At 37.9% G+C, this 26,330-nt stretch overlaps 2 protein-coding genes across 2 annotated transcripts; one reads left to right on the top strand and one right to left on the bottom strand.

The window, feature by feature from the left end:
* The first annotated feature begins 324 nt into the window (after positions 1-324).
* LOC145009405 (uncharacterized) lies at positions 325-1,158 on the top strand. Its single transcript, XM_078968107.1, has one exon. The coding sequence runs from the start codon at positions 325-327 to the stop codon at positions 1,156-1,158; it is 834 nt and encodes a 277-aa protein (XP_078824233.1).
* Positions 1,159-19,575: 18,417 nt separating this feature from the next.
* Positions 19,576-25,742, bottom strand: LOC145010982 (jasmonate-induced oxygenase 2-like). Its single transcript, XM_078969582.1, has 3 exons — positions 25,137-25,742; positions 24,710-25,040; positions 19,576-20,005 (listed from the first exon to the last, which is right to left on the bottom strand). The coding sequence occupies exons 1-3, from the start codon at positions 25,631-25,633 to the stop codon at positions 19,757-19,759; spliced, it is 1,077 nt and encodes a 358-aa protein (XP_078825708.1). The 5' UTR covers positions 25,634-25,742; the 3' UTR covers positions 19,576-19,756.
* Positions 25,743-26,330: the final 588 nt, after the last annotated feature.

The raw sequence follows: 26,330 nt of genomic DNA, 5'->3' as shown, positions 1-26,330 counted from the left end.
CCTGAACTCAATTACCCCGCTCTGGAAAATTTGCTCCTCACACTCATCTACGCCGCCAGAAGACTAAGGCAATATTTCCCGGCACACCATATCGAAGTCTTGACGAATTGCCTAATCAAACAGATATTGCTCAAATCAGAAACTTCAGGTCGACTAGCAAAATGGGCGATTGAACTGGGCGAGCACGACATCAGTTACCGCCCGCAAACAAGCATCAAGGGCCAGACACTTGTAGATTTTTTACTCGAAATTCCAGGGTAAGGAAAAAGCACGACCCAATGAGAGATATCTGAGGCAGGAAAAAACCCCAAAGGATAGTGGAAAATGGACGTTGTATACAGACTGGGCATCCATCAGAGAGGGTTCGCGGCAGGCTTGATCCTAACCAGTCCGGAAGGAGAAGAGGTCACATACGCACTCCGTTTCGATTTTTACACCTCGAATAACGAGGTTGATTACAAAGATTTACTCGACGGTCTACAACTGGCCAAGCAGATGGGAGCAGAAGCGGTAACAGCGCTGACAGATTCAAGGCTGGCCGCCAACCAAGTTAATGGGAGTTTCATCGAAAAAGATAAAAGGATAAAGAGATACGTCAAGATGGTGCAGCGGCTCACTAAATATTTTACAGAGTTCACAATCAAACAAATACCAAGAAATGAAAATAGGAGGGCGGGTGCCCTAAGCAAATTGGCATCAACATGTTTCGACCACTTGTCCAAGAAGGTCCTAGTTGAAGTATTCAAGGAAATAAGCATAGATGAACAACGAGTAAACACCTTGGCAGCAACTAGAGACACATGGATGACCCCACTAATAGAATACCTACAACATGACATTTTGCTAGACAACCACGGAGAGGCAAGGAAGATACGCATAAAAGCGCCATCGCATGCACTTATGAACGGGGAGCTGTATAGGAAAGGGTTTACAACGCCTTGGTTGAAGTGTGTGGATGAAGCCAGGGGAAAAGAAGCGCTCCAAGAGGTACATGCCGTTCAGGTGGGCGCGCATGAAGGGGCACGCGCCATAACAGGAAAGGTGCCCCACACGGGAATTTATTGGCCTACCACGTACCAAGATGCGGTGGAATTGACAAGGAAATATGCAGAATGCCAAACATACTCACCATTCCAAGGAAATCCCCCAGCCCTCTAACTTACATCTCCAGCCCAAGGTCATTCTATCAATGGTAGATAGATATTGTGGGGCCGTTCCTAGAAGCCCCGGGGAAAATAAAATACATGGTGGTCGCGGTCGACTACTTTACGAAATGGACCGAGGCCGAGCCAGTCGCACACATATTAGGAAGGCACATGATCAAATTCGTATGGAAGAACATACTGACCAGATTCGAAACACCCAAGACACTCATCAACGATAACGGGTTTCAATTCACGGAAAACCCTTTCAGAGACTGGTGCGTTAGAAAAGGGATCACTCAACGATTTACGTCAGTAGCATATCCTCAATCAAACGGCCAAACAGAAGTGTCCAATCGGATAATCGTAAGTGGAATCAAGAAAAGACTGGGGAAAGCTAAAGGGAATTGGGCCGAAGAACTGCCCGCAATGCTATGGTCATATAGGACAACGTCAAGAACAGGAACGCAGGAAATGTCGTTTATCTTATTGTCTGGGGTGGAGGCGATGATTCTAGTAGAAGTAATGATATGCACCTTGAGGGTGATTCATGTCAAGGAAGAAACTAATTCCCAAGATCTAAGACTGAGCCTAGATCTTGTCACAACTAGAAATTTTGTGTCTTGTAATCACTATACTCAAGTAAATGTTGAATTCAAAAACTCAAGAGCATGTATGATGCTTACACAATGGAAAACTAAACCCCAATTCACTACATCAAGCAATTGGAAACCCTAGAAGTTCTTGATTAGGTCCATTTTGGACTAGAACTTCCTTATTGGACCTAAATGGACCAATAAGCTTCCAATTTGACTATCATGGGCTTAGAACCCTTAAATGGGCTCTAATTGGACCCACGTCTATTTATTTCAATATTTTGGGCCATATTGGGCCTAGAATGAAAGGAATTAAAAGCTTAGATCCACGAATAACCTAAACTAGTCCAACAAAAATGCAAAAAAAATCCTACCACATTCTTTTAGGCTTAAAACATACCCAAACAAACTCTCATATTGGGCTTAGGGGCAAAAAAAAAAGCCCAAAATTTTCCTTTTTCCCTTCCAAACTCTCGGCCCAAGGCCCAAGTCCAAGAAGAAATGGAAGAGTTGACTATTTGCTTGCCACCTCACTAGTAACCAAAGGACTTCCATGCAAGAGACCCATACTTCCATGCACCATCCTTTCATGCATCTCTCTTCTTCTCCCTCTCTCTCTTGCTCTCAGCCATATTCAAACACACACACAAAATTCACTCATTCTTCTCTCAAAGATACTCTCTTATTCCTCCTCCATAATTTCGAGATTTAAGGAGCTTTCAAGGAGAATCCATCACCAAAATCATCATCTAAGGTAAGTTGATGACTAATCCATGATCTAGCTACTTCATTTCATCAAAAATCTCTTCTAAATCTATTCCAACTTGTGATCATGCACCTTAGAAGTCACCAAACTCGAGATCTTCAAGAAAAGGGTGCTAAGGCCAAAAATCACTTCATTTCTTCCATTATTTCTTCAAAAACCAAATCAACACCCAAGGTGAGCTTCATACCCCCTTATTTTCGGTTTTTATAAGTTTTTGTGGGGGAGAATACAAGCAAAGGTGTAGATCCATCATTATGTGTATGTTTTGGTTGATTTCTATGCTTATATGTATGTTTTGTATGATTTTGATGCTAGATCTAGTTATGAATTGCTAAAAACCGAGATATATTTTATACTAGCATAAAATATACTACTACATGCAAAGTACACCAAGAAAAATAGCCAAATGGCTTGACAACACTTATTTTGGGCTAAAAACTCATTTTTTTGACACAAAATGTTAAAAATACAAAGTTGAAGGGCCTAAAATGAAATATTTCGAAATCTGATGGGTGAGATGAGTCAAAACAGTTTCCATAATGTATTTTCTGAAAATATACTATTTGGAGGATTAAAAGCATAAATTTCAAGCTTAATGGGCTAAAAATGACAATTTCGGCCAATAGAGCCCATTATGCGAAATTTTCTGTTTTGGAGGGTCAAAACTGTTTTTTTCTGTAAAACAATGTACCACTAGTGTCACAAGTACTTTTCAAAGGTTTAAAATGCTTTTCAAATTTAAAAAGGACCAAAGTTGCAAAAAATTTCCAATTTGGGCCAAAAATGTAAAAATTGCGAAAAAGAGGGGTTACAACCGAGAAAACTGCAATTTCAGGGACTTAAACTGTTTTCAATGAAAAATATGCTGAAAAATATTAATTTCAATAATTTTTGGTGTTAACATGTCAAGAAAAATGGTTTAAGGACTAAACCGGAAATTATTTTACCTAAAGGGGTGAAAAAAAAATTTACAAAATAAAGAGGGGTTGTAAACAGAAAATTTTCAATAATAATTCAATACACTCGTTGTGAACAAAGATTGACACTACGACTCTCGATGGATTACAATACACAATATCACCAACAATCGTTACCAAACGAATTGATTCGGTCTCGAATCAATAACAAATCCAAAACTACTAACACTACAACGCTCAATACACATATGGAACTCTTGGAACTCTTTACTCTCGTGGAATTACTCAATACGTCGACATACACTCCTTAGGCCCAAAAGTTGCAAATCATGCTTGTCGAGCCTAGCTAGCCCGATGACATGATCTTTAGGCCCAAAGGATACTTGCTTACATGTAGTTGGGTCTAATACGACTCGACCACGTGTAAAAGGACTTTCAATGGCAAACATGCTGCTGGTCCCCAAGGGTCCTTCAGTGCTGCTAGTAAAGTCAGGAACTCACGATTGCGGGTTGGGCTCCGGGCCCTTCGCAATTGCAATGGTCTTGAACGACGTAGGGAAATACCGAGGGTTTCGCACCTTCACTTTTTCTCCTCGGTCGTGGGACTACACAAGTCCGGGAGGATTGAGTTGCGTGAATAACTGCGAATGACGCCTAAGGGATCGCTAGCACGGTTGTCAACTGGACGTTTTCATTAACGTACGTTACAACAATTCACCACTCTCTGTATACTCAATGCCTCCGGAGCTCAACGAACACCTCTAACGTAACGAAATAACAATTCACAAACTAAGTAAAGCAAAGTGATAGGAAAACGTCGGGTTTTCCTCGGGTTTTCAACAAGTACACTTATGAACTACATGTCGAATTTCACAACTCTTACGCTTACATCTATAGAATTCAAACAAGCATACTCACGGATCTTCACATATTTTTACGCTATTCTATTTTCAGAAAATATCGGATTTTCTGGTGGTTTTTCAAAACATTACAAACTTTGGATTTCAAACATTACTTATGAACTCACCTACATTTCACGTGTTGACGTTTTTCAAAATACTTGTATTCTCAGGTAACAGATAAGTGAAGAAAGGACTGTACTCTATGATTATTTTGCGGTTGTTTAAGTAACAATGAACCATGTATTTTGGAATGTAATATTTTGAAACAATGTAATTGATGTAAACGCTACTAGTTGTATCATTCCAATGCTTGGTGATGTATAATGTTATGTTTCATGTATATTCATTGTGATGGTATTCAATTGAGTCACAACAGCCCCCGGACGTTTCCGCCGTCTGGTTCGGGGGTGTGACAGGTTGGTATCAAAGCTTTGTTTATAGTGAACTAGCATATCTAGCCACACATTGATATGCAACTATAAACCAAAAAGAGGGACTAAAATAACTCTGAACAAAACAAGTAAATAAAACACCCTTGCTTTCATTAGGAATAGGAACATAACGCCGAACCACACAAAAATAATACTAGTATCTCGGTTAAATTCAGGACTGTTCCTAGTGGTACCAAGGAGTGGATGTAGCCTGATCAACTACACTCTCTCCAAAGTATAACTAACACACGTTCTGATGAGATCAGGATAGCTAGGGAATCTAAAACTATACCCCTACTACCGAAAAGAGAACGCATGTTTAGCTTGTGCAATAGCGGTAGAGTCGTAGGAATGTGATAGCTTATTCGTATACTTTCTCCCAGTCTTCATGGAGGGAGAGCATCGGGGCATTCAGTTTCACCAAGCCCTAGGGGCCCACGGGATACTCGAAGACGAACCAGAAGGGAATCAAGAGGGATTCCACGGCGTTGAACCTGACGAGTACATGGACACCGACTACGAGTTCGAGGAGACCAACGATGACATGGAAGAGGATCAGGCCCCGGACGTAGATCATGTCGCATCTCCTGTTAGTAAAGTGCAACAGGATCACCACATCCCACCAGTGAATCCTGCAAGGGAGACTCGCTCCCCAGAAGCCGAGATTGCCGACTTGCGGCAACAACTGTTCGCCATGGAAGCACGTGCCGTGCAAGCAGAGCATGAGAGAATTGAGGTCATTGTAGACATGACTGAGATGGCTCAGCTGTTGGCTCAACACTTCGGCATATGATTTCACCGTTATAATAGGACGCAGCTCATCGTGGTTAGGGATAGACTTATCTTAGTAGGTCGTTAGGAAATATGCTATGTACTCCGACTCTATGTTTAAGTGACTACACTACTCATAGAGCCGTTATGCTGTCGAACTAGTATCACTCATGTAGGCTCTTACGAGCAAAATTTTCATGTATCAAATGCGGATAATATTAATAAATTTTTACGTGTTTTGTTACGATATTACAAATTGCTATGTGTTGAGAAATTATGATTGATTGGTCAGTGGTAGTAGTGTTTAAGTTCGTACCATGCACCTAGTCAGTAGGATCACGACCTCACAGAAACAACATACCCTCAACATCTTTCCGTTTTGTGACAGAAAGATGCCTCCCCGACCTACTCGCGGAAACCCAGGACCAACCCCACCTGAAGTTGACTCAGCCGCGTTCCAGGCAGCTGTATCTACAGCAGTCACTGCAGCGATTGTGCAAATTCATCAAGGGAACAATGGAGGAGTCAATGCGCAAGGAGCCGGCAGTTCGAACAATGGAATGAATCAAGGACCCACCAAGACATGTACCTACAAGGACTTCACAAACGCCAAACCACGAAATTTTAATGGCACTGGAGGGGTGATCACTCTGAAGCGATAGATCGAAAAGGTGGAGTCGGTATTCGAGATATGCGACTGCCCTGAGCACATGAAGGTGAAGTTTACGGCCTGCACATTTGTGGATCAAGCGCTCACCTGGTGGAACGGACATGTAGAATCCATGACGCTCCCTGTAGCCAACTCTATGCCGTGGGCAGAGATGAAAGAAATGTTAATGGCTGAGTACTGCCCACGAGGCGAAATACAGAAGATGGAGCAAGAGCTATGGAACCTCACTGTGCAGAATGCGAATATCGATGCCTACATATCGAGATTTAGCGAACTATCTCTGCTGTGCCCGGGTATGATCACCTCGGAAGGAAAGAAGATTGAGCGATTCATCTGGGGACTAACATCACCAATTCAAGAAAATGTGATAGCTGCAAACCCCGAAACATTTGACAGTGCGAAAAGATTGGCAAAGAAGCTGTATGACCATAACAACAAGAAGGGAGAGAAGCCAGTGGAGACTGAGAAGACGAAGGAAGGTGATGGCAAGAAGGGAAAGAACAATAAGAGGAAGGGGCGCCAGGGCCCCGACACCTCCAAGAAGCAGCAGACAGTGGCGGTTAATGCTGTTACCGCACCGGTTCCAGCCGCACCACATGCTCCAACCTCAGCCACTTCAAATGCTTCCAGACCTTATTCCGGTAATCTTCCCAAATGCAACAAGTGTGGTTTCCACCACAATGGAGAATGCAAGGATTTCCAGTGCACCAGTTGCAACCGAAGGGGACACACTGCAAAGTACTGCAAGACTTACCCTCCCCAGAACCAAAATCAGGGAACCAGCAACAACAACCATCGCAGCAACAACAACATCAATGCCGGCGACAATAACGCAGGGCCTAGCCACACCTGCTTCGGATGTGGGAGGACTGGACACATCCGCCGAGACTGTCCTAACAACAACAATTTAAGAAATGGAGGAACAGGAAGGATGTTGACCATGGGTCAGGGAGAGGCTATTCAAGACCCCTCTGTTGTTACCGGTACGTTTCCCTTAAACCACACTTATGCATGCATCTTATTTGACACCGGATCAGAGCGAAGTTTCGTAAGCAATAAGTTTAAACATTTATTAAAACAACTGCCCCAAAAGCTAAATGAAACCTATACGGTGGAAATGGCCAATGGGAAAACCGAATCCACTGGGGAAATCTACACCGGATGTACCCTAACCCTTAATCAACACGTCTTTCGAATAGATCTAATGCCAGTGTCAATTAGGAGTTTCGATGTGATCATCGGCATGGACTGGTTAAGCCCCCACCATGCTGAAATTATGTGCCACGAGAAGGTCGTTCGTCTTCGTCTTCCAAATCACGAAACCTTAGTAATTTACGGAGATAAATCTAGCATGAACATTCGCCTCGTTTCGTGCATCAAGGCACAAAAATATCTACGAAGGAACAATCTGGCGTCCTTGGCTCATGTGGTGGATAAAACCAAGGAGGAGATTAACGTTCGAGACATTCCCGTAGCGTGTGAATTTCCGGACGTGTTTCCTGAAGATCTTCCGGGAGTACCCCCAGAGAGATAGGTTGAGTTTCGAATCGACCTCATTCCAGGAGCAACTCCTCTCGCTAAATCACCCTACCGGCTAGCTCCTGCCGAGATGCAGGAATTATCCAGCCAACTCAGCGAACTTTTGGACAAGGGATTTATTCGACCTAGTTACTCGCCATGGGGAGCTCCGGTGCTCTTTGTCAAAAAGAAGGACGGATCTTTTAGAATGTGCATTGATTACAGAGAGTTAAATAAACTCACAATCAAGAACCGCTACCCACTCCCACGAATCGACGACCTATTTGACCAGCTCCAAGGAGCTAGTTATTTTTCTAAAATAGATCTACGGTCCGGATACCACCAACTCAAAGTCCGGGAAGAGGATATTCCAAAAACCGCTTTCCGAACTCGCTACGGACATTATGAATTTGTCGTAATACCCTTCGGTCTAATGAATGCCCCTGCCGCATTTATGGACCTAATGAATCGAATCTGCCGACCGTTCCTCGACAACTTTGTCATTGTTTTTATCGATGACATCCTCGTCTATTCTCGAAGCAAGGAAGATCATGGCCAACATCTTCGACAAGTCTTAGAAACTCTGCGATCAGAAAAGCTTTATGCCAAACTCTCCAAGTGTGAGTTCTGGCTGCGGAGTGTGAACTTCCTAGGTCATGTAGTCAGCCAAGATGGAATCCATGTGGATCCCTCTAAGGTCAAAGCTGTAGAAGGATGGGCAATCCCGACAACGCCCACAGAAATTCGTCAATTCTTGGGTTTAGCAGGCTATTATAGGAGATTCATTCAAAACTTCTCTAAGATCGCCAAGCCACTTACCTCGCTTACGCAAAAGGGCGTACCATTCAAATGGACAGACAAACAAGAGATTGCGTTTCGAACCTTGAAACAATCTCTCTGTAGCGCACCTGTAATACCTCTTCCTGAAGGAACGGAAGATTTTGTAGTCTACTGCGACGCATCAAATCAGGGCTTAGGTTGCGTTCTCATGCAACGTGGGAGAGTGATAGCCTACGCATCCCGCCAACTAAAGACGCATGAAGTAAACTATACGACCCATGACCTAGAGTTGGGAGCTGTAGTCTTTGCCCTAAAGATTTGGAGGCATTACCTTTACGGTACAAAGTGCACCGTCTTCATGGATCACAAGAGTCTCCAAAACATCTTGAACCAAAAGGAGTTGAACATGAGGCAACGAAGATGGGTTGAATTGCTAAACAATTATGAGTGTGAGATTAAGTACCACCCAGGCAAGGCCAACGTGGTAGCTGATGCATTAAGTCGGAAGGAGTACTCTAATCGTTGTACTAAAACTCTCTCGATAACCATTCAATCTCACCTGGCCACTCAAATTGCAGTTGTCCAGTCAGAGGCCATGAAGACGGAAAATAGAGCAAGCGAAGTATTGCGCGGAATGGAAAAGAACCTGGAGGCAAAGGAGAATGGAGTATACTATTTCATGAACCGTATTTGGGTCCCTAAACTTGGATGGTTTAGAGATGTTGTCATGAAGGAAGCCCACAAGACGCGATACTCCATTCATCCCGGTTCCGATAAGATGTATTTGGATATTAAACAACACTATTGGTGGCCTAACATGAAGGCGGAAATCGCGACCTACGTCAGTAAGTGCCTTACGTGCGCCAAAGTAAAGGTGGAATACCAGAAACCCTCAGGATTGTTACAGCAACCGGCAATCCCTGAGTGGAAATGGGAGGGGATTTCTATGGATTTCGTGACTAAGCTACCCAAAACGTCGGATGGATTAGACACCATATGGGTAATAATCGACCGACTGACGAAATCTGCCCATTTCCTGCCAATTAAAGAATCTTACAAGATGGAGAGATTGACGCGTTTATACATTCGAGAGATCGTGAGACTCCACGGAATACCAACATCTATCATCTCGGATAGGGACAGTAGTTTCACGTCACGATTTTGGCAATCACTCCATAAGGCGATGGGAACAAACCTCGACATGAGCACCGCTTATCATCCACAAACGGATGGTCAAAGCGAGCGAACCATCCAAACGCTCGAAGATATGCTCCGCGCATGCGTGATAGACTTTGGAAAGTCTTGGGATACCCACCTACCCTTAATCGAGTTCTCATACAACAATAGTTACCATTAAAGCATCAATGTGGCTCCTTTCGAAGCACTGTACGGGCGTAAATGTAGATCACCGTTATGTTGGGCTGAAGTAGGTGACACCCAGCTAGCAAAAACACATACGTCGGACAAAGCACTAACGGGACCGGAGATCATCCGTGAAACCACGGAAAAGATCGTTCAAATCAGAGCTCGATTGCAAGCATCGCGTGACCGACAAAAGAGCTACGCTGATAAACGGCGAAAGCCTTTAGAATTTCAGGTCGGTGATCGAGTACTGTTAAAAGTCTCACCCTGGAAAGGAGTTATTCGTTTTGGGAAGCGGGGAAAACTAAATCCACGATACATTGGACCTTTCGAAATCATCGCCCGAATTGGTCCAGTAGCATACAGACTGCAACTACCCGCAGAGCTAAACGGTGTACACCCTGTGTTTCATGTCTCTAATCTGAAGAAGTGCCTATCAGATGAAACCCTTGTCATTCCTCTTGACGAAATCGAAATCAACGAGAATCTCCTGTTCACTGAAGAACCAATTGAAATCATGGACAGGGAGGTGAAGCGTACTAAGCAAAGTCGCATCCCGATCGTGAAAGTACGGTGGAATGCAAAGCGTGGGCCAGAATTCACGTGGGAACGCGAAGACCAAATGAAGCAAAAGTACCCTCACCTATTCTAGTATTCTCAAATCTAGCTTTCAAACAGAATTTCGGGACGAAATTCCCTCTAACGGGGGGATGATGTCACAACTAGAAATTTTGTGTCTTGTAATCACTATACTCAAGTAAATGTTGAATTCAAAAACTCAAGAGCATGTATGATGCTTACACAATGGAAAACTAAACCCCAATTCACTACATCAAGCAATTGGAAACCCTAGAAGTTCTTGATTAGGTCCATTTTGGACTAGGACTTCCTTATTGGACCTAAATGGACCAATAAGCTTCCAATTTGACTATCATGGGCTTAGAACCCTTAAATGGGATCTAATTGGACCCACATCTATTTATTTCAATATTTTGGGCCATATTGGGCCTAGAATGAAAGGAATTAAAAGCTTAGATCCACGAATAACCTAAACTAGTCCAACAAAAATGCAAAAAAAAATCCTACCACATTCTTTTAGGCTTAAAACATACCCAAAAAACACTCTCATATTGGGCTTAGGGGCAAAAAAAAGCCCAAATTTTTCCTTTTCCCTTCCAAACTCTCGGCCCAAGGCCCAAGTCCAAGAAGAAATGGAAGAGTTGACTATTTGCTTGCCACCTCACTAGTAACCAAAGGACTTCCATGCAAGAGACCCATACTTCCATGCACCATCCTTTCATGCATCTCTCTTATTCTCCCTCTCTCTCTTGCTCTCAGCCATATTCAAACACACACACAAAATTCACTCATTCTTCTCTCAAAGATACTCTCTTATTCCTCCTCCATAATTTCGAGATTTAAGGAGCTTTCAAGGAGAATCCATCACCAAAATCATCATCTAAGGTAAGTTGATGACTAATCCATGATCTAGCTACTTCATTTCATCAAAAATCTCTTCTAAATCTATTCCAACTTGTGATCATGCACCTTAGAAGTCACCAAACTCGAGATCTTCAAGAAAAGGGTGCTAAGGCCAAAAATCACTTCATTTCTTCCATTATTTCTTCAAAAACCAAATCAACACCCAAGGTGAGCTTCATACCCCCTTATTTTCGGTTTTTATAAGTTTTTGTGGGGGAGAATACAAGCAAAGGTGTAGATCCATCATTATGTGTATGTTTTGGTTGATTTCTATGCTTATATGTATGTTTTGTATGATTTTGATGCTAGATCTAGTTATGAATTGCTAAAAACCGAGATATATTTTATACTATCATAAAATATACTACTACATGCAAAGTACACCAAGAAAAATAGCCAAATGGCTTGACAACACTTATTTTGGGCTAAAAACTCATTTTTTTGACACAAAATGTTAAAAATACAAAGTTGAAGGGCCTAAAATGAAATATTTCGAAATCTGATGGGTGAGATGAGTCAAAACAGTTTCCATAATGTATTTTCTGAAAATATACTATTTGGAGGATTAAAAGCATAAATTTCAAGCTTAATGGGCTAAAAATGACAATTTCGGCCAATAGAGCCCATTATGCGAAATTTTCTGTTTTGGAGGGTCAAAACTGTTTTTTTCTGTAAAACAATGTACCACTAGTGTCACAAGTACTTTTCAAAGGTTTAAAATGCTTTTCAAATTTAAAAAGGACCAAAGTTGCAAAAAATTTCCAATTTGGGCCAAAAATGTAAAAATTGCGAAAAAGAGGGGTTACAACCGAGAAAACTGCAATTTCAGGGACTTAAACTGTTTTCAATGAAAAATATGCTGAAAAATATTAATTTCAATAATTTTTGGTGTTAACATGTCAAGAAAAATGGTTTAAGGACTAAACCGGAAATTATTTTACCTAAAGGGGTGAAAAAAAAAATTTACAAAATAAAGAGGGGTTGTAAACAGAAAATTTTCAATAATAATTCAATACACTCGTTGTGAACAAAGATTGACACTACGACTCTCGATGGATTACAATACACAATATCACCAACAATCGTTACCAAACGAATTGATTCGGTCTCGAATCAATAACAAATCCAAAACTACTAACACTACAACGCTCAATACACATATGGAACTCTTGGAACTCTTTACTCTCGTGGAATTACTCAATACGTCGACGTACACTCCTTAGGCCCAAAAGTTGCAAATCATGCTTGTCGAGCCTAGCTAGCCCGATGACATGATCTTTAGGCCCAAAGGATACTTGCTTACATGTAGTTGGGTCTAATACGACTCGACCACGTGTAAAAGGACTTTCAATGGCAAACATGCTGCTGGTCCCCAAGGGTCCTTCAGTGCTGCTAGTAAAGTCAGGAACTCACGATTGCGGGTTGGGCTCCGGGCCCTTCGCAATTGCAATGGTCTTGAACGACGTAGGGAAATACCGAGGGTTTCGCACCTTCACTTTTTCTCCTCGGTCGTGGGACTACACAAGTCCGGGAGGATTGAGTTGCGTGAATAACTGCGAGTGACGCCTAAGGGATCGCTAGCACGGTTGTCAACTGGATGTTTTCATTAACGTACGTTGCAACAATTAACCACTCTCTGTATACTCAATGCCTCCGGAGCTCAATGAACACCTCTAACGTAACGAAATAACAGTTCACAAACTAAGTAAAGCAAAGTGATAGGAAAACGTCGGGTTTTCCTAGGGTTTTCAACATGTACACTTATGAACTACATGTCGAATTTCACAACTCTTACGCTTACATCTATAGAATTCAAACAAGCATACTCACGGATCTTCACATATTTTTACGCTATTCTATTTTCAGAAAATATCGGATTTTCTGGTGGTTTTTCAAAACATTACAAACTTTGGATTTCAAACATTACTTATGAACTCACCAACATTTCACGTGTTGACGTTTTTCAAAATACTTGTATTCTCAGGTAACAAATAAGTGAAGAAAGGACTGTACTCTATGATTGTTTTGCGGTTGTTTAAGTAACAATGAACCATGTATTTTGGAATGTAATATTTTGAAACAATGTAATGGATGTAAACGCTACCAGTTGTATCATTCCAATGCTTGGTGATGTATAATGTTATGTTTCATGTATATTTATTGTGATGATATTCAATTGAGTCACAACAGCCCCCGGACGTTTCCGCCGTCTGGTTCGGGGGTGTCACAGATCTTCTCGAAGAGCGACGAGAACGGTCAGGGGTACGGCGGGCTACGTACAAGCACGTCGTAGAGAAATATTACAACCAGAGGGTCAAAGAAAAGGCATTCAAAGTGGGGGATTATATGTTGAGGCGGAATAAAGCAAGTTGAGCCCAGCTGCAAGGAAAATTGGGCCCCGTGTGGGAGGGACCATATAAAGTTATTGAAGCAAACCGCAACGGAGCATACCCACTGGAAACAATGGAGGGAAGGGAAATTCTAAGAACTTGGAACACAAGAAACCTAAGTAAATTCTACTTCTGATGAACACGAACGGTTAGCGCCTAAGCCGGCAAGCCCGGACCCTTCACCTAACACATCTAGGGCAGATTATGCAACCATAGTGCTCAAGAAAATACTTAGTGCATCAAAGAGCAAACTCCCCGCGCTCAAATACTCAGTGCAGTAAGCGCATGATCGACACATTATTATTAAATACTTAGTGTATTAAGCGTAAAACTCTCATACTTAGTGTATTGATGATTGAATACTTAGTGAATTAAGCACACATTATTATTAAATACTTAGTGTATCAAGCACCAAAATCTCATACTTAGTGTATTGATGATTGAATACTTAGTGTATTAAGCACACATTATCATTAAATACCTAGTGTATTAAACGCAAAATCCTCGTACCTGGTGTGGTGATGACCAGTGCTTAGTGCATTAAGAGCATCCCCAACATATTAATATTAACACCTAGAATATTAAAGCATGAAAATTCTCATGCTCAGTGCATTGATGATTAAATGCTCAGTGTATTAAGAACACGCTTAGCACAAAACGCCCAATGTATCAAGCGCATACTCAGTATTGATATATAGTATATCAAGCAAAAAAATTGGCGTATCAACCATGGATCAACACTAAAACCGCCAAACGAATGGTCCCATCCACCAAATTAGCAGACTAAACTGAAAATGCACAGAGCAATAACGAAAGAAACCCAACATACATTAAACAAACACATCCAGTACAATAGGGCCTAAGGATCGCAACACCAAGCAAAATAAGAGTTCAGTAGTACTGGTTCAAAAGACAACAGACATGTAAAGAAAAGATTTTCACGCCCCATCCGCTGAAGAAAGACCACAGGTTTCCTCCAAATACTGATACTCAACATTAGAAGGAAGATTTCCAGATGAATTAGCCATAGAAGAAGAGAAGGAAAGAATGGAAGAAGAAAAGTGAACAAAAGAAGAGGAAACGTGAGGGAAAAGAAAAATGATCATAAATGCCCTTATATGAGAAGAGGAAATGCGGGATATTCAAAATCTCTGACACATGATGTAACCGCCAGCCATGATGAGCGACCACGTCACCATTAAAAACCGGAACGATGGGCGAATAAAAAATAGGCATGTATAGAGAAATTAAGTCTAGAACATCGTAGCTAGCGCAACAACGCTATGTCTACTGGACTGGGGGACTTGATAACATGCCCTAGCTAGCACAAAAGGGCTGCACCCAGCTCAGAAGGTTGGCGCATCCGGCAGATCAGGCCCATCGGGCTTAGCATCCGCCAGCGCCACCAAGGGCAGGGAGCTCTAGTAAAAGGAAAGTGCCCGTCAAAGGCGTCCTCGCAAGAGGCTCGTGCCCGCCAAAGGCACCCCAGAGCTCCATGACAAAAGATACGGCTAGAGGACAAACCAAGGGATCAGAGCATTACTGGTAGGACCAATGACATCGCTCTAACAAGTAGAGGAGAGTGATCCTCCAATCAGCTCCTCGGATCCTATCGGCTCAAGAGATCCTGTCTCGTACGGACGAGCGGGATTATTGAGTATAAAAGGAAAAACACATGACCCCGACAGGTAAGACACATTTTCCAAGCTCCACACATACACACTCTTTAAACCCTACTGACTTGACCATCAGAGTGTCTTTCCGGGAGGCCCCTCCCGGGAAACGGCTGACTGCCTCTTTTCTCTGTGATCTTGTAGGAGCAACTCAGGGACTATTGTTGAAGTCTACTTAGAGTGGAAGCAAGGTCACATAAGGAAGAATAGTGAATAATATTAAGGGGCCTGCAATTCATTTGGAATAATTATCACATTGGGCTTCTTACTGTTATCAATTGAAAAACTTCATGAATCAATTTTGATTCTTTCAACGGTAACAAAAAATATATTCATAATAAAGAAATTATGATTTTTTTTGTTCATGCAATCTTTTGAATTCCGATGTCAAATCATGTTTTCTGGTTCTGATTTCAATCTTTCTTAATACATCGATTATGATAATTTGATTTTACACATCTGTAACACTCCGTTTCGAAGACAAACCCTAAAATACGAAGATGTGTTTGAAGTATTATTTTATTCCAATATATGTCTATAATTAAATATAGAGTTTAGTGAAGAGTGCGAAATTCGCATTATAATTTGTTGTAGAGGTCTAAAGAGTGCTTTTCGGGGTTAGTAGTGTAAGAATATATGAACATATACCTAAAGGATAATCAATTGGGCTTGTTTTGTAGTTTTTGGACTTATATTGAAAATATTTTGTAGAAGAGGGGCTATTTGGGTAAATTTGGATTTGATTTGATAGAAAAAGAGAAGGAAGGGTTGAATATGTCATAATTGAGGTTTTTTGGTTTAAAAGGGTAAATTCTGGATTGGCTTTGCGAAGAATCTTGAAAGCTAAGGGATGTTTGGTAAATGTGGGACTTAAATTGGAAGATTTATGGAATGCCGAGGGCTGAATGGTAGCTTAGGGATTTATTTTGAAAAGATTATGTATGGGAGGGGCTGGAAGCATCATATCTATATGAAGTTACATGGGATACGGGTTTCACCCATCACCCTCCAAGCGCTTCCACATATAAGGGGTAAACCCTAACCCTAGCTGGTCATCTTCCAGCTGCCAACCCGTTTCTACCTTTCCGGCCTGCGTCGCCACTCCCATTGTCGAGGTTACAAAACACCGGTCCAATGTCACCATGGTTACCGCCGGAGAAACCAAAATTTTGCTGAAGACCGACGTCGTGACAAATGTTGCTGCCATTCCCGGAAACACCTCATCTCTTCTTCTGTTTCGCTACCATTCTCACCGCCGGTATCACACAAGGACTGTCAATCATCTTCGTTGTTTTGTTATCGGCGAAACTACAAGCTACAAAGTCGATGTCCAACCGTGGGCAGTGGAGGTTTGTGATAGCATGACCCGTTGCTGCTGTTCTAGATGGAGGATAACCATCACCTCCCTGTTGTATTGTTCTTCTTCTCCTCCTTCTTCGTTTCTGTTCCGGTGTTGCGTCGTTGCTGTGGTTTCGACGACTATTCCACTGCGGCTTTTACGTTCGTAACCACATAGATGTCCGAGATTAGTGCATTTTTGGCGATGGATATGCATGTTTTGGTGTTATGTGTGTTTATTGCCGATGGAGTGTTGTATATGGTGTTTGATGGCCGAAAAACTAAGAAGATAACCACTATGGCCGCCAACCATGGTGGTTGCCACCTTGTACCACCACAAGGGTGGTTGTGTGTATGTGTTTATCTCATCGTGTGTGTATGTTTATTTTGGGATTTTGTATTGTATAATTGTAATTAGTGACGGAAGAACCAAGAAATTCATAACCACCAACATGAGGTGGTGGCTGCCACCTTCTGCCGCCACCGACCATCGTGTTGGATGGCAGTGTGCTTTTACTTGTGTTTAGCTTGTATTTGATGCTTGGAAATAATTGGACTAGAATCATAACCGCCATCGTGAGGTGGTGGCTGCCGCCGCTGACCACCACTACCCGATGTTGTAGTAAGTGATGCCAGACTTAGGACAACCCTAATTGACCTAATGAAACCCTAATAGGCCTAAAGACTTAGTTTTTGGGCCTAATTGGGTTGTGATGGGTGGGAAACCCTAATTAGGGTTTAGAAAACCCTAATTTTGGATATATGGGCTTCGGATTGTTGAGAGCCGCATTTTGGACAAACATATTGGGATTATGTATTAAGCCCTACCACACCATATGAGTTATCTAGTAGAGTGATGGACTTAATGGATTAAGTCCTTAATGGGTTAAATAAGAAACACTTAACCCTAATCATCATTTCATGTAAGAAACCCTAATTTTAAATTGGGCCTCGAGATGGGCCTTTCTATTAGGCTTTGGTGATTGGGCTATTGATGGGTCATCCAAGAATAATCATATGGACTATAATATTTAGATGGGATTTAGGTTAAGGCCCCTATGAGGGGTTGGGCCCAATTTGGAAACTTAGGCCATAGATGGGACATAATCTGGGCCTTGAGGATTATGAAAGGTTGGACCATTGGAATACCAAAAGTTTAGATTGTACTAAATGGTTGGGCCTTAGAGTAAGACCATGTAGAGGTTTGGGCCCAATTTGGAAAATTAGGCCATGTGTTGGGTCTTGATTCATAGTTTGAATTTAGGGCCTTTAGATTGGGCCTTGAGCTTGAATCAAGCTAAGATGGGGAGTAAAGTAGTCATTTACCCCAAGCATGGACTTATGGTTATGTATTGGAACCCAATTATTAATTGGGTGTTATTTTGATGTTGACAGTTCGAGAATCTGTCATCCAGCAGCTAGAGTTTTGTCTGCGGGACTTCAGCAGTGCAAGGTGAGTCTCCTCAATGTTTGTATGGGTCTAAGGCACCAATGTCAGGCCATTTGGTTTATGTATGGTAGGAAGACCCGAGGGTTAGCCCTAGATAATATATATGAAAGACCAAGAGGTGGCTCCTGGCACATTGTATGCTATTATGTATGGTAGGAAGACCCGGGGGTTAGCCCTAGGCATTATGTATGAAAGACCAGGAGGTGGCTCCTGGCACACTGTATGCTATTATGTATGGTAGGAAGACCCGGGGGTTAGCCCTAAGCATTATGTATGAAAGACCAGGAAGTGGCTCTTGGCACAATGTATGCTAATTGGCTAAGTAGAGTGGTATGTATGATAGATGTCTTTGTGATGCTTGCATGGAAGATCAGGAGGTGGCTCTTGGCACTTGTATGTAAGACCGAGGGGGTAGCCCCTGGCTTGGCAAGAAAGACCACGTGGTGGCTCGTGGCATAATGGCAAGACTATGTTTGGCACATAACATCTTTATTGATTATGATATATGTATGGCTCATGGTTATGTATGATATTATGTGATTTATATGCTTATATGCTAGACAATATCAGGTTGAAAGAGACCGAATGGGTAGGGCAGCACCGAGATATGCTAGGCAGTATGTTGATATGTATGGTATGTGGTATTTGGGGAACTCACTAAGCTTCGTGTTTATGGTTTTCAATTTCGGTTTCAGGTACTTCATTTTCAAAGGAAATGAGTCGGCGATCGCAGCGCATCACACTATGTTTTCCGCACATGAGATCTTTGGGATTACACTATGATATTGTTTTATGATAACACGTTTTGATTATTGACACTTTGGGTTTTGACATGAGATGGTATTATATTTATACTATTGGTTTTATAATAACTTAATTAAAACTGAAAGTTTTGATCTTGAATTTTGGGATGTTACAAAATCCTTTAATAGTCGATCATGTATTTGTGTTAACTAATTTAGGCAACATCACTCTAATTTAATCTAATTTTAGGGAACATCACTATGATTTCTGATTTGTATTCATCTAATTTGTGTTAATCTCATTTCTGATTCATGTTAATTTGATTTGTGTAAATTGTAAAATTTCGTTATTATCTTCACTTCTTTGAAATTAAGTTTTTTTTTTGATAAAAAGTCAATTTATGTGTTTTCTTTCTGATTTTTAATAGATAACTTGAAATATCCAAATCACAAGTTTTCAAATCATTGTTGTTAGAATCAAGGAAATTCTTATTCTATTCTGAAAATGATTTAATATCACAAGTTAACAATGAAGTGCTTTTGTTTCCTTTACTTGTGTTTTTAATTGACATTCTTTTATAAGTTAAAATAATATCATGTTGTACCTAAGTGATAAAATAAATAAACTATTAAAAACCAATCTATGAATAAATTTATAATAAGGTCTCCATTAAAAAAAAAACAAAAACAAAAAGACCATCATCCTTTATATAATTTTAGCCTCGTTTTCTTCTTTTGTGTAGAGCCCCAAATATGTATGGACACATCCTTTTATCATGAAAAAAGAAAAAAGTCATAAGAACAAGATTCGTTAAACAAAATGACTCATTTTGGAAATTTTAAAGACTCGACTTGGGATTTTCCTTGTATGCCTTTAGTTCGGATAAAACGTCTATATTCATCATAAGTCATTGATTGGTAAAGGGCAGGTGTCTTCGACGTAACGAGCTCTGATGCAGGTGCAATAAGTACATCACACTTGGGATTGAAGAAGTAGGCTAACGACACTCTTTCTTTATCTGGGTTTACTATCACCCTGTGCTCCACGCTTTTGTATATCGCATTGGTTAAAATCTACAAAATTATATATACATGAATTTAATTACGCTTTACAGTTACACATAATGCATACTTCCTACAATTCGGACAACTTTTTTTTTTTCATTTCATATGTTAAACTAATTTTTAAAATTTATTCATCACGAACTCATAGAAAATGAATTTGATTATTAATTGAATACGTAAAATGTTCAGCAAAAAAGATATAATTATCATAAAAGTATGTAATTCAACATATATATTATGAAAATGAAGTTATGTAATTACAATACTTGCATGTTCTGATGACAGATAATACTGTTCTGTAAGTTCTTAAAGTATTCCACCAATAAGTAATTTAAAATTTAAAATAAATAGCATACTAATCCAAACGAATAAGTGCCACATTATTTTATTTGTTCACATTCTTGGAACCATTAACTTTCTTTACTCTTAATCCTATATTTAATAGGGGAAAATATGTAATTATTGATAACAATACTTTTGCTTGCTTTTATGTTCACATTGGCTACCATTCCATATATATATATATATATATATATATATATATATATATATATATATATATATATATATATATATATATATATATATATATATATATATAGAGAGAGAGAGAGAGAGAGAGATCCGTAAGAAAGAAATTTTCAGTAGAAAGGTAAGAAGTTTTTAAATACATATTTTTTGATGAACCAAAAAAATTAATCATTAGATGAATAAAAAAAAGATTCATAAAAAAAATTCACCAAAAAACATCTCTTAATGATTAATTTTCCAATGATTTTGTTATTATTTATTAAAATTATCATAAAAATAAATATTTGCTTAATTTATTGAAAAATGAATCATGTTGTTTTCTTGGGATTTATTTTCTTATGAATAATCTTATTTTTTATCGATCTAATAATTCATTATGTTTGATTTAGATTCTTATTTCACTTAAACAAGGAAAAAAGAAAATATCCATGCATGAATTATTATTATTATTATTTATAAAAAAAAAAAAGCCTTTTTAGTACTTCATTTAAAAATATATATAGAAAACAAGAATTATAATTAAAAAAAGTGGTATAAATAGCAATTCAAAAAAAATCTTTGAAAATATTGTCTTTTTACAATTTACACGATCTACATGCCTGAATGATTTTTTTTTTTTTTTTTTTTTTAACTTTTAGAGTTTTAGTTTTTTTTTTCTTAAATGTCAAAGCTTATATGTTTTATGTTTTAAAAATGATATATATCCATAAACAACAACACAATTTATTTATTTTCAAATATTATATTTTTGATTATATGCCTACATGCGATGTTGATTTTTTTTTCAAGCATTATTTAAAAAAAAAAAAAACAAAAATATTAAAGTTCATCATTTTTTATACGTATGCATACACATTCGATTCACAATTTACCAAAATAAAAAACTTCTTTAAATTTTTTCTTTTTAACATTTATAATTTAAAGATTAGTGCTTTAATTTATACAAAACAACAAAAAAAAAAACAAAAAAACAACAACAACAAAAAAAGTTTATTATTTTTTGTGCTTTAAAAATGATATACATGTTGGTATAAACGTGATCTCGGTTTAAAAGCGGTTTTATTACAAAATTAAACTTTGAACTATATGGAATTTGAAAATTATATAGATACTATAACAAAGATGGTGAAAGATAAAGAAACTTGAGTGAGGTATGGTAAAAAAATGATAGGTTACATATAAGAAAAGTTAATATATATATATATATATATATACACACACAAGTATGTTCATTCGAAAACATAAATATTTTACGAAAATACGAAAACAAATTTTATCTTCTAAAAACCAGACACATGCACTTTAGGCCGGACGGAGTGGATGCGGGAAATGGGTGAGAGAAGCTTCCCTCACTCCTGCACACCACTCCGTGGATGACGGAAAGGTGAGGGAAAACATGTGCGGGAAAGAGATGGGGGGGAGGGGGTGCTGCACTCTCTCCTTTCATGCTATTGGTCAAAAAAAATTTAATATTTGTAAAATTATATACATACTAAAAGAATATATCAACATTTATGGTTTTAATTCCCTACAAAATGAGTATAATATATATATGAAATATATTTATAAAAAAAAAGTGAAGGAAGGGCTTTCCACCCACTCCTTGACTTTTAGGTGAGGGAAATGAGAGTGAGGGAAAGAGGGATATGGTCTACCAAAAGTGAAGGAAGCTTCCCTCCCATTCCTTCCGGTCTTAGAAATTAAATTTATTAGCAATAAATTCAAAATAATAAATTTACATTGGAGGGTGTTATGGTAATATAGATTTAAATGTGGTTTTAACAACTATTTTTTTTTTCACGTTCTTAACCACTTTTTAATTCAAATTTTCATAATAAAAATGTGAAAAAACATGATTTGCTAATATGAAACAATTTCTGATGTATCATTGATTATCACCATGCACTTCAAAGTTTAGATGAATTCTTATCCAAAATATAATGTTGAAGCGACACAATTTTATAGGTTTTCTTTGTTTTCGTGTTTTAGGAAATTATTTACATTTTTGCATAAGTCCTCCTCTTCTCTCTCTCTCTCTCTCTCTCTCTCTATGTGTGTGTGTGTGTGTGTGTATATATATATATATATATATATATATATAGAGAGAGAGAGAGAGAGAGAGAGAGATAGAGAGAGAGAGAGAACCATGTTCTTTTGAAAACCAAAAGTTTATGAGAACTTACGAAGTTATAATCAACTAATCATTTTTCAACAATAAAAATATCAATCTTCTCAAAATTACGTGTCTAAGCCATATCTAGGCTATAAAAAAGATTTGGTGATTTTTTTTTTTTTGATTTTTTTTTGGTATGATTACTCATGAACACAATTAACAGTTATATAAACTGCTAATGAGCACAATCAGCGGTCATGTGGACTTCTAGTTGCTCATCAACAATCCATATGACTGCTGATTGTGCACATCTGAAGTTCATATGGCTGATGAGTGTGTTCATCAACAGTCCATACAACTATTGATTGTGTATACATGCAAATTTCGAAAATAAATAAAGAAATTGTCAAATCTTTTTTTTTAGCTAAAATATGGTTTAAACTTACCATTTTGAGAAAATTGATGTTTTTGGTGTTAGAGAAATAATGAGTTGATTTTGAGTCTACAAATTCACTTGCTTTTTTTAGTTGGCACAATAACTCCTCTCTCTCTCTCTCTCTGTATATATATATATATATATATATATATATATATATATATATATATATATATATATATATATATATATATATATATATATATATATATATATATATAACAAATAAAGGTTTTTTTTGCCACTTGTTACACTTTCTTTCAAATTATCAAATGTTATTTGTTGGTTATTTTGATTTTTTTTTTTTCATTTGTCATTTTATGAGTTTTTCTATTTTAGTAAATTCTACATAATGATTTAATATAATAATTATAATTTTATGAGTTTTTCTATTTTAGTAAATTCTACATAATGATTTAATATAATAATTATAACAAATGTAGTAATAAATGGATATTAATTTCATTAATGAGTTTAACTTTTAATTTCAAATTTCTAAAAATTAAAGTTTATTAGTTTTTTTTATTTGTTTAAATTTAAAAAATAAAAAACATTTATATTATAATAACTCATTAATTTTCTTATAAATTGAACTATATTTAATTTTTTTTAAATTAACTCATATAATACATAAATGTCTTATATAATTTTGAATTTTCTACGGTTTGAAACAATCAAATCTATTATCCAAACTACACAAACAAAACGGCATAAAAGATGGTATTCCAAAAACTACGGCCAAGAGTCTTAATGGCCATGAAGAGATTGATAATGACCCTGCATGAGCCTTTTGACATACCCGCACCCAATACTCATGTCAAAAACATGTTTTTATTTTTAATTTTTATTATTTACCAATATATATCAAATAATAAATAAGATAGATTCTCTTTTTCCTATTAAAGTACGTGTCCACTTACATCTTTGTTTGCCCAACTCTTACCATATCTCAAAAAATTGTTTTTTATTTTGTTCAGAACACATTCAATATATACCAAATCTGGATTTTGTATATAAATTATTTCACAAACATATCAATTAAAAATTAGTTTAAATATACAAAGTATTCATTACTTCAATTCTATCAAGAAGTTTAAAATACGTTAGATATAGAGTACGATAGCTAAATATGTAATATAAACTTAAAATTTTCATTTTAACAAACTATTCATAAAATTGAATATTATTTATATTTTTATTTTTTTTACGAAAAAAGTTAACCTAATACAAATCAACTTCTTAACTAGACAAAAAAAACTTGGGCCAAAATACCCCACGAAACAGCTAGCTAGTAATCAAAACTTAAGCAACTTGTTTAAAATGCATTAAGTAAAAGGTTGTTACACCTTTATTTGGGAGATTTGACATTAAATATTATTACATAGTGTAAATAATAATTAAATTAAATTCCATATATTATATTAGTTTCTTTTTTCTTTTCTCCAAGTTTTTAATTGAACTAATTGCTTACCATTAAGAAAAACAATAAACAGTTCTATTCCGTTTTCCTGTATTGAGAAATAAACAATATTATCTATGTGTACTTTTTATATTTTTTACATGATGGAGTTTTATATATTTTAATCATACCAAACCACTCATAAAGTATAGAAGTAGAAGATGTATATAATACCTGGATTTGATCTCCGATGTTAACAACCATTGCATGTCGGGCGGGTTTTACTGTGATCCACTCGCCACCTTTTCGAACCTGGAGCCCAGTAACATTCTCATCGGGAAGTAAGAAAGTCATACCACCTGGGTCCGAATGTGAGGATAATCCTAGGGTCAAGTCGGGTTGTGGGCATTTCGGGTAGAAGTTCACTCTCAAACATGCTCCTATGTCGTCATCACCAAATGCCTTTTGCAGATAATCTTCTTCTAACCCAAGGTTTATCGAGAACACCTTCAGCAAAATCTTACCAAGCCTCACAATCTCCTTTGAATATTCCTCCACCATGTCCCTGAATATATAATACAAGATGTGAAAGCAAATATATATAATATAATAATCTATATATGTGATTACTAATTAGTCACGTGTTCAAATAAAGGAATACCTTAGAAAAGGTGGTTGTGAAGGCCACTTGTTATGATCTTTAAGATTTGAAGGAAGATAGTGAAGGAAAAAGTAATCACTCCAATCAAGAATTGCACCCTTTTGTATCCCTAGTCTGCTACCATACCCTTCGTAAGTTGTGGGTGCGTTTGCATAATCTTGCTTCATTTCCATCGGTTGATGAAAGAATTCCCTCCAAATTTCACGAACACCGTCCACCAGTTCAGGACTAATCCCATGATTTACCACCTGAAAAAATCCCCACTCACGACATGCTACAGAGATTTCATCCATGGTGGCCTTTTGGATTGTAGGGTGGTCAGAAAGATGAAGATCGATCAAAGGGATGTTTAAGTTGTCTGATGATCCTGTGTTAAACGAAGGAGACGGCCGTTCAAGTGGCGGTTTGATATAACGGTCTGGGATGACGGTGTCTCCGGTTTCTGACAAGGATTGGACCCGGACAACCGGTTCGGGCCAATCGCTTGGATAGTTCATGTTAATGTGTGGATTAGAATGGAAGATAAAAGCAAGAGAGATGAAGTTGGAGAGTATGGACTGGTGTTGAAGGCTGTGTGCTTAAATAAGGAGGAGAGTGTAGGGGCTGGCTGGCGGTGAGGATAGGGATACTCTCGTAGAAAACAAGACCAACATGACATCATAAATATTTAACATGTTTTTCAAAAAATGTAAAGGGTTTTGCTTTTGCTAAAGACACAGTCTACTCTGGTCAAAGTCAAACTTATATTGTATTAATTAAACCTCCCCCATCCGTTACTTTCCACTAAATGCCAAAATCTTTAATGCTTTAACTAAAAATAATAATAATAAAAAAGGTTTTTTTTTAATAAATATATGAAATTATAAATAATTTATGAAAACAAAAACAATAAAAACCTATAAGGATCTGATACCTCAACCTTATACCTCAACCTTATATTTTAACCTTATATTTTAGATAAGAATTCAACAAACTTATATTGTATTAAACCTCCTTCCATCCCTTACTTTCCACTAAATGCCAAAATCTTTAATGCTTTAACTAAAAATAATAATAATAAAAAAGGTTTTTTAATAAATGTATGAAATTATAAATAATTTATAAAAACACAAAAACTTGAATTTAGAAATGGTTAAAAACGTGAAGAAAAAGACAAACAGATGTTCAAACCACCTTTAAATTTATATTACCGTA

This window comes from Lactuca saligna, chromosome 8, assembly GCF_052625555.1.
Source record: "Lactuca saligna cultivar CGN05327 chromosome 8, ASM5262555v1, whole genome shotgun sequence".
Taxonomy (NCBI): domain Eukaryota; kingdom Viridiplantae; phylum Streptophyta; class Magnoliopsida; order Asterales; family Asteraceae; genus Lactuca; species Lactuca saligna.
The sequence above is the reverse complement of the archived record's forward strand: the minus strand, read 5'-3'. Positions and strand labels throughout refer to the sequence as shown.

Coding starts and splice junctions, on each gene's coding strand:
- LOC145009405 (XM_078968107.1), top strand. CDS start 325: ATGGACGTTGTATACAGACTGGGCATCCATCAGAGAGGGTTCGCGGCA.
- LOC145010982 (XM_078969582.1), bottom strand. CDS start 25,633: ATGAACTATCCAAGCGATTGGCCCGAACCGGTTGTCCGGGTCCAATCC. Junction 25,041..25,136: donor TCACAACCACCTTTTCTAAG/GTATTCCTTTAT, acceptor TTATATATTCAG/GGACATGGTGGAGGAATATT. Junction 20,006..24,709: donor ACATCGGAGATCAAATCCAG/GTATTATATACA, acceptor ATAATTTTGTAG/ATTTTAACCAATGCGATATA.